We start from the raw sequence: 9,938 nt of genomic DNA on the forward strand, positions 1-9,938 counted from the left end.
GAGCTGTTCCTCCCAAGGATTTGAGAGACAAAATAATCAACCTGGCCCATGAGGGACACTTGGGTAGGAGCCTCACAAAAAACAAGGTCAGAAACTGTTTCTGGTTCCCAAGGATGGACTCCATGATTGAACTCAAAGTCAAGGAATGTGTTAGTTGCGCTAATACTGACAAAAGCAAAGTTACACGCAATGCTCCCCTATCCCCTGTTGAGGTCCCGGAAGTCCCATGGAACAAATTAGCACTTGACATTATTGGTCCCATGGATGTCCTTTGTACTCAAAAAAGGTTTATGTTCGTTCTAGTCGATTACACCTCACATTGGGTAAACTTTAAATTCACTTCACATACTACAACGAGCAACCTATTCTCCTTCTTGAAGAATGTTTTTGTGTATGAGGGCATTCCGGCCACATTGGTGACAGACAATGGGGTGCAGTTTACCTCTGAGACTATGAGCACTTTCTTGGGGGATCTAAACATAAAACACGAGAAAACCGCGCTCTACTGCCCTAGAGCTAATGGGTTAGTAGAAAGGGCAAATCGATTGGCATCACCAGTGGGTACAATGTGGAAGATTCTTTGAGAGAGTGTATCTGGGCATACCATACTGCTCCCAATCTAATCACAGGAGCGTCTCCCTTTGTGTGCTTGAGAGGTAGGGAACCCTGTACCAAAATGAATCCACACTGGTTGGGTGGGGGGAAAAAGGTGGTAACTGACCAGGTGAAGAGCAAAGAGTTGATCTCTCAACATCAACTGAAGTACAAAGGGTGGTATGACCAGAGATATGGGGTCAAAGCACAGGACTACAAGGTTGGTACTACGGTGGTGGTAAAGAAGCCCACACATATGCAACCGGGCACAACAACGGGTGGAAAAGTATGGAAGGAATGTGGTTCGCTTAGACAATGGACAGACTTGGAGCAAGGACAGAGTAGCTGTCATCACAATCTTAACGTTCTGTTTTCTGTTGTTCCCCATATAAGGAGATGTGTTGTAATCTCGTACAGAATGTTTCATAGTGGTACAGTCCGTGCCTCCCTCCCTGCCAGCCCTGTTGGTATGGCAGCGAAGGAAGCTCACAGTAGAATGTTGACTACTCTGTGTTCTAAGCGGAGAGCGGATGACTAGAATAAACAGAGTCTCTCTTACCTCCTGTCTGGTGACTCTTTACTTCAAATACAACAGTTTCCTTACGTGTAATCAGCCCCCGGATATTAAGATTTAGGGGATTATGATCAGAAAGAATACGGGGAAGTAATTCAATTTCACTATAATGAATTAGGGACCAGGAAACCAGAAAAAAATCCAAACGTGCAAAAGATTTGTGGGGAGTGGAAAAAAATGTGTAGCCGGATATGTTAGGATAGAGATGAGACCATACATCCACCAGCCCATCGGCGTGTAAGAGATTCTTAAGAGCCAAAAGCACTTTAGGTTTGCGAGAGGTCTGGTGGCATTGTAGGTTATCTCCCCAGTTAGAAGGTAAGTTAATATTAAGATCCCCACACTGGATAATAGGCAGGGGCCAGTGAACCAGTTCGGCGGAGACTTGATTAATCACAGTAGGGTCATCTAAAACACTCCCATAAATAGAACATAAGGTAAATAAGAATGTAGGTGTAATACAACATTCGGTAACCATCCATCTCCCTTGGGGATCTGACTTAGTTCGAATGAATTGAGGGAGATAGGTATTCTGGGCTAGAATGGCTACACCCCTGGTACAGGTCCCTTGTGTAGTTCCCCCAATGACTTTATATCCTAAACTATTTAATAGATACAATTGGGAGTAATTTAACAGTTCAACTATAGCAATTGTAGTTACTTTAACATTTTCTTAGCTTTAATTTCCGCAGGAAATTCTTGTGCTTTGATCTCCGACATGACAAATCGTGAAGCGCCATTAATAATGACCTTCAGTTTAGCAGGGTTCATGAGGAAAACCTGGGTCCCCAACTGTTGGAAGGGGGTTATTAGCTGACGAAGTTGCCATCTTCGCTCCACAGTGGAGTGGCAGAAATCTGGTTTGGCAAAAAAGAATACTCCTTCAAAAGATTTCTGGGAATATTGCCCGGCCTGATCAAAAATTAGCTGTCTTATAAGAAAATTTCCAAAGAAAACAAGGAACGCCCGTGGTCTTCCTGAATCATTAAGGCTGCCTGACGGTTTTTTAATCATAAGGGGGAAACATTGAGCTCGTTGGATTTCGTGCTCCCATCACCACTCGGTCTGGTCGGGGAAGGCCCCCTTTAGGAGTTTGATGATGTAACGCCGGGGATCTTCCCCCTCAACCCCTTCGGGGATCCCTAGAAGGCGGAGGTTGTTTCTACGTTGCCTATTTTCTTGATCTTCCAGTTTCCATACAACGTCAGATAGCCGATCGCTTTAAGTAGTACCTTGATTTTTAAGCAGCACAACGTCTGTTTTTTAAGCGCCGGGAACAGCAGCTGGTCGCCAGCATCAGCACCAACAGAGTCCGATCTCGCCGTTTGGTCTCCACTGCCTTCAGTAGTCAATCATTTCCAAAAGCATCTGGTGAACTGTTTAAAACCAAAGCACAGGTGCACCACACAAAAAACAGCTTATGCCAAAAAGAGGACACATTTTTACGTCCAAGTCCATTAAAGAAAGTTCTTAAATTTGTTCTTATTTTTCTTTTTCTCCTTTATTGTTTCACATTGATTTCGCGTTGATGACACACAGCGTTTAATACACAGAACAGCCGACGCATTTCGTCCCCTTGCAGGACTTCTTCAGGGCAATAAAAGTAGGTGGAGTCAAACTCTTTTCAAGAGGTTATCGCTTTAATTCAGGAATTCCCTTAGGGAGAATGCTTCCCCATCCAATAAAATATTATGACAAATAGTAGCGTCGTCGAAGTCACGATAACAATCACTCAATAGATAGAAAAAGCGAGTCCCACTTTGGTAATATCCCGCTCTATCCGGCCGGTTCGTTTTGCTGACATGCTCTATTGAATATATGCCAGCAGTCACATTGGGAATATTTTGGATAGGTTTTATTCTGCACTTGTAAAGTATATATAGTGATAGAGCGGGATATTACCAAAGTGGGACTCGCTTTTTCTATCTATTGAGTGATTGTTATCGTGACTTCGACGACGTTTCTATTTGTCATAATATTTTATTGGATGGGAAAGCATTCTCCCTAGGGGAATTCCTGACTTAAAACAATACCTCTTGGAGAGAGTTTGACTCCACCTACTTTTATTGCCCTGAAGAAGTCCTGCAAGGGGACGAAACGCATCGGCTGTTCTGTGTGTTAAACGCTGTGTGTCATCAACGCAAAATGAAAGTGAAACAATAAAGGAGAAAAAGAAAAATAAGAACAAATTTAAGAACTTTCTTTAATGGACTTGGACGTAAAAATGTGTCCTCTTTTTGGCATAAGCAGTTTTTTGAGTGGTGCACCTGTGCTTTGGTTTTAAATTGCTAAGTTTCTGTAGGAACAAGTACTGTGATGGTGGGTACTATTCAGTGTGCACACAGAGCCCATTGAGTATAGAAGGGACATTGCGCGAGGAGTGTTAAAACAGGTTAGGTGCTGTTAGTTAGAAGGTTCCACTGTCAGAACTTTTCTTTTTTATGCATCTGGTGAACTGCTTCCACTCTTTCTGGTGACACTCTTCTAGCTCCTTTGTATGAAGTATCCAACTGCTGTCTATACTGTACCTGTGTGTGAAAGTACCACACATTTCTACTTGCTCTCCTTCATCTATTCCGTTTGGTTAGCAGTGGTTTCCATGGAACAAACATCAAAACGATTGGCTCTGTTAATGCTCCTTTTTGCTAGGTCCCTTAATCATCTAGCAAATGCAATTTATTTGCTTTTTGTGCTTGCTTTCTTGATTACTCAGAGCTGGATGAAGGAAGCCAGTGTCTCAGCCATGGTCCTATGTAGAGATATATCTGCAAAAGTGCAACGTGTTACGATTAATGTGAAGACCGTGGGCCTGATTTTGCATTCAGATGACAGCGACTGGGTACCCTATTACAAATATGACCAATATCAGTCCACCTTACTACAATTTTAATAGGATATAATGCACTTGTAATAAGATGTTTTTGACAGAGTGACCCATATATCATTCCCTTGATCAAGCCCGATGTCTTCACACACCTCACTGTGAAACAAAGAAGACCAATATTGCAAGACACCAGTCTAAAATACAAACCATTGCAATATGCAATACTGGTTATTAATGCAACTTTGTATTATAATGTGTAAATTGTATTTACTGCTTTTGTGACCTATTTTTTCCTATAGGCAAAGACAACAAGATGAACAGAAGCTCCTCAGTAACTGAGATCATCCTTGTGGGACTATCTGACGACATTGATGTGCGGGTGGTTCTCTTTGTGGTGTTTTTTGTGATATTCTTGTCCACGCTCATTGGAAACATCATCCTGGTCATAGCCTCTGTTTGTGATCCTCGCCTTCATACTCCTATGTACTTCTTCCTGGTGAATCTCTCCTTCATAGATGTCGGCTACTCATCTGCTATTGTCCCTAACATGCTGCTACAACTCATTGAAAGGAAGAAAATGACCTTCTCTGCATGTGCAGCTCAGTTGTACACATTTCTGCTTTTCGCTTGTACTGAAACTTTGCTCCTGTCTGTCATGGCATATGATCGGTTTGTATCCATCTCACTTGCCTTGCGTTACAATGAAATTATGAGCAAGTCTGTGTGTATCAAATTGATGGCCTGCTGCTGGATTTGTGGTTGCTTGCTGGCTGTACTGGATTCAGTTTTTACTTTAAAGTTGTCATTTTGTGGTCACAATGTTGTTGACCATTTCTTTTGTGAACTCAAAGCTCTCATAAAGATGACATGTGGTGACACCTTTAACTCAGAGATGGTCATTTACATTGTTGGGGTATTGACCGTTTTGTTCCCAACAGTTGTCATCTTCTTCTCCTACACCCGCATTGTTGTCACCATCATTGGAATCCGTTCTTCTGAAGGCCGATATAAAGCCTTTTCCACCTGTGCCTCTCACCTGATTGTGCTCATCTTGGGGAGCGGAGCAGCCCTCTTCATGTACTTGAAACCAGTGTCTAAAAGTTCAGAAAACAAGGACAAATATTTCGCTGTGCTTTACACTGTGATGCCTTCAGTAATGAACCCCATCATCTACAGTCTAAGGAACAAGGATGTGAAAAGGGCTTTGAAGAAAGTTACAAGGACATATGTTTTTCAATAAAGAAAATATGAATGATACTACCTTTTTTATGTCCCTTTGTACCAGTGTTCTCAATTACTATGTTTGTTTGTTTTTACAATTATGACCCTCTATAACCGCCACTCCCAGAAAAAAATTATGACACATACACATTGATAGACAACCTGTCCCAGGGCTTAATTTAAAGCAATTGCATGGTGTGTGTGCATTATTGCATTTCTTAACATTTTTTTGACACTTGACTATGTATGGAGCTTGGGAACACTGGCACTCAGTTGTAACTTCAAGAAACTATGAATAGTTACTTCTAAAAATAATAAAAATAAGAATGCATGCTGAAATGAAAAAATGCTTTAATACGGGAGGTTTAGGTGAAGAAAATGAAATGTAAGTACAATTGATTTCTTTATTAAAAATCTAGCAATGTTCCGCGTCTGGATTTAAAAGTAAACAACAAAACTTATTTTGCCAGTCCAATTGCCCTGTAGTCTGTATAACTTCAAAATGGAAGCAGATAAACAAAAAACCATAGAGGTCTTAGACATATAAATTTACATTCCAAACCTTTTCACAGCAATTAAAGTGAGACTTGTATATAATGCAGCAGCAGAAAGTGAACAATAAGATGGCAATGAAATGATGTCATTTAGCAATGCAGCAGTCTGCAGCAGGGATTAGTGGGGCATGTGCTCCTAGGCTGCGGGTTGGCAGCAGAGGAGGACTGTTGGAGAAATGTGGACCTTCCAAAGTTTGCATACCACATTGGCATGTTCTCTTCAGCTGTCCAAAGTGACATGCACACTTTCCAGCTCTCCACTGAGCTCTCTTAGGCAGCTGGGTGGATACCAATTACAGGCCTATAGGGCCTGAAGGACCATCCAGCCAGGTCGCTCCATCCCATCCAGCCTCTGCTCTGATACTGGTGAGAGAAGCACCAGGATTGGTTAGTTGAACTTCCTGAAGCCTAGATCCCACGAAGTCAACGGAGGTGGGACCGAAGAGGCCATTGGACGTGCAGCATGCAAGGTAAGTGACTTTGGGGCATATGTATCAAACGATTTTTTAGTCGCAAACGCTGCAATTCGCAAAATAACAGCGTTTGCGATTAAAAAATCGGTAATCGGGATGTATGAGACAAATCCCATCGCAAAATTAAGGAATTGCTAATTTAGCGATTTCTTAATTTTGCGGAAGCATTTAAGAAATCGCAAATTGCGATTTCTTAAATGAGATGTAAAAAGCACCCAAGTTGTGCGAATTATCCTTAATAAATCGCAAATTACCACCAACTTCCAGTTGATGGTAATTTGCGATTTCCTTTCAAAATGCACTTTTTTTAATTTTACAAAGTGCCACGTGGCGCTCATACATGCCCTTAGGGCATGTATGTGCGCCATATGCACACACATGCTCATTTCAGGGGTGCATCAGGGTGTCATCATGACACCCTTGCACCTTTGAAATTATTCCCAAATTGCGATTAGCAAATTGCGATTCGCTATTTGAGAATTACTTCCCATTCATTCCTATGGGTCTCCTGGCCCATAGAAATGAATGGGCAGGTATTCCTTAATTGCGATTTCGCAATTTGCTAATCGCAATTAAGGAATTTTAAGAAATCGCAAAAAGTTTGCAATTTTTTAAATACATCCCGTTTTGCAATTCTCAAATAGCGATTCTTTAAAAATCGCTATTTGAGAATCGCAAATGGTGTTGTTGATACATATGCCCCTTTATTTTTTCTTATTTGCCATTCGCCTTGCCTGCATGTCCTCAGCTCACCCACTACTTAGTTGCTGGCCTGCCCACCGGTGCACATACGTGTCAACCGCGCCTGAGTGGTGTCATTCAGCTTTCTAGTGCAAGTATCTTATTTGCACTCTACATAAATGTTTTCTTACAGAAGGTCCAGTAGTTCAGTCTAGTGTAACATAGAGACTCTGGTTTAGTGCATGAAATGCAGAGAGAGATCACACTACCACATGTAGAAACAATGACACAAGTAGGGTTTTGTGGGATAAAAGGTACTATTGTATCACAGTGTGCAGGTGCTGGAATATGGAGAAGGGGGCTGCATTGTTCATTCACTGTCCATATATCACTTCAACCTAGAATAGTTATACTGGAAATTCACAGCTGTGGAAAGAAGTGCCAAACAAAAGACACAGATCATGAGCAATAATAAGAATAATTCAGAATAAAGGTAATGAATCAGCCCAGATAGCACCTCTGTACATAGTTTTTGAATCAACTGTATGCTGCTAGAACATGCATTATTATTGTTATCTGTTAAATAGACTACATATGAAATAAGGTTCCCTCTTTAATAATCGCATTTCCTCAACCGAAATAAAATTTGTTGATCACAGTTTGAACTGAAATTTTGCAAAGAAAATATTAGGTGGATGTTTCAGCCATTATGACAAATGTCCTTTGACCCTAGAACTGTAGAGATAACTATGTGACTTGTGGAGGAGGGGAATCTGGCAGGCATCACACTAGCTCACCCTGGATCATCTTACTAGAAGGATCAGTCTGGAGACTTTCAGACCTGAAGGAGAACCTAGTAGGGTAACATGAGCTGAATTATGTACATCTTGCTCACTCATGGGCTTTCTCCTGCTGGGCGTGTGCTTCTTTAGATAGATAAGTGTGCACAGACAGAAGTTCAATCAATCAATAGTCCTTTATTCGGTACTTAAAAAATACCATAAAAGTACATATACAGTTAAAATCAGAAGAATATGGTTTATAACACGTGGTTGGAGACAATTGGCCCAAAAAAAAATTCATTCAACACCGCCCTCTTGAATTCCTTAACCTTAAAGCAACCTTAATAAAATTCATAATGCAAAACAATGTATGAGGATCATTAGCCCTTTGCAAGAATAATAAGGCAACCTTGGCATGTTTAAACTTTGCCTGTTTTACAATTCCTACTAATAAGCTACGCCTAGGTAAAACATAAAATGGGCATAATAGTACAAAATGAAGGGTATCCTGCGGAGCCCTATTGGCGCAGCCGCAGGAACCCTTCTGCTCAACGGTTGAAGTAAAACCTGGTGGATCAGTCAGTAGGTGGTGTAAAAGGTTGAGCCTAAAACGAGTGATTAAAAATCTATCCTGGGCATTATACATAAGAGCGAGATAAGGTTCCATTCCGTCCTCTGTTTTCACCATTCTATGAGCACAGACTGAGGTTTTACTTTCTTCCGCAGCCGCTCTACGTGAGGCTACCAGGTCCAGGATTTTTTTTTTGACTCTCAATGTATCTTGGGGGATAATTTCCGTTGGATTGGTAAAAAGATCCTTACAACCAATTCCCTCAAGTGTGGACTTCATGTATTGTAGCCAGGGAATACTCATTCCTATGTCCATTTCTGTACAGTCTCTAATAATTTATCTGCTCAGGTCTGCCTCGGTGTTGGACCAAATCTTTAGCCAGGCCATAAGAGGAATGACCTTTATCAGGTCCTCAATGTATACCCTTCCTAGTTCTTCATGGATAATGTAGGTGGAAGTACTTTGTGGGGTCTTGAGCACCTTTCTCAAATATTTATTCTCCTCTCTGTAACTGCTGAGTGCTAACAAAACCCCAAACTTCAGACCCATATACCACTTTTGAGCAACAGATTGAGCTGTACAAGTTCATAACTTGTTCTGGCGACCACCAGCCCAGCCTGCGTCCATAATTCATGATCGCCCCCGTCGAGGCCACTAATTTGGAACACCGATCTTCAATTAAAAATTTAAAATTTAAAAGCCCATCGAATAACAAGCCAAGGTAGGGGAAGGTCTGTACCTGCCCTAATTTGTGTGTGCCTATTTTGTATGAGAACTTCTTACAGTGTTTGGTTCCAGCCAACATGACATAGGACTTAGTCAGGTTTGCCGACAAGTCTAAGGTGTCCATAAAACTGACAAACCCGTCTATCAGGCGCTGAAGTCCCTTGAGGGTGCGGGCTAAAAGAACCGCATCATCTGCGTACAACAACACAGGGACAGGACGGGAACCTACTCGAGGAGAATCTACTTTTAATTTGCCTAGTGCCTGGTCTAAATTATTAATATATAGGGAAAACAAAAACGGGGCCAAAATACATCTCTGTCTGACCCCACTATTGCAAACAAAAGGTGTCGTAGTGCCCCCTTCCAAATTAAAACGCACTTTGGCAGTGGTGTTCCAGTGCAATGCTCTGAGGATGTTAACCAAGCCCTGATCGACCCCTAATCTGGACATCAAGGCCCACAGCTTCTCTCTATTGACATGGTCAAAATCTGCAGTGAGGTCCATAGACTCAAGATATATAGCCTCATCGCTAGCTAGAGTATATTTTGCCACCAATAGATAGAGGTTCAGGCACTGGCCCGTTGCTGATCTCCCTGCCCTGAACCCGTGCTGAGTATCTGTGATAATTTGATGTTCGTCGGCCCAGTCCGTAAGGCGGTTGAGGACCACTCGTCCCAACACTTTGGCCGTCACATTGATCCAAGATATGGGGCGGTAGCACTGGGGGTTATCCCTGTTTTTAAAGATGGGGACTATTGTTGCCGATGACCATGAACGCGGGAGGCCGGTTGCGGCCACCGCATTTATCACCCTTTTGAGAATAGGGGCCCACAGCTCCACCTTGCTTGAATAAAGGTCTGGTGGGATACCATCTGGTCCTGGCGCTTTGTTTTGCGTTAAGCCCTGGTTACCCGCTATCACTTCCTCCAAAGAAAAT

At 42.0% G+C, this 9,938-nt stretch overlaps 1 protein-coding gene across 1 annotated transcript; it reads left to right on the forward strand.

The window, feature by feature from the left end:
- Nucleotides 1-676: 676 nt before the first annotated feature.
- Nucleotides 677-5,232, forward strand: LOC146822295 (olfactory receptor 2D2-like). Its single transcript, XM_085610025.1, has 2 exons — nucleotides 677-818; nucleotides 4,292-5,232. The coding sequence occupies exons 1-2, from the start codon at nucleotides 677-679 to the stop codon at nucleotides 5,230-5,232; spliced, it is 1,083 nt and encodes a 360-aa protein (XP_085466151.1).
- Nucleotides 5,233-9,938: the final 4,706 nt, after the last annotated feature.

The sequence above is a fragment of the Triturus cristatus genome, chromosome 6 (genome assembly GCF_964204655.1).
Source record: "Triturus cristatus chromosome 6, aTriCri1.1, whole genome shotgun sequence".
Classification (NCBI taxonomy): domain Eukaryota; kingdom Metazoa; phylum Chordata; class Amphibia; order Caudata; family Salamandridae; genus Triturus; species Triturus cristatus.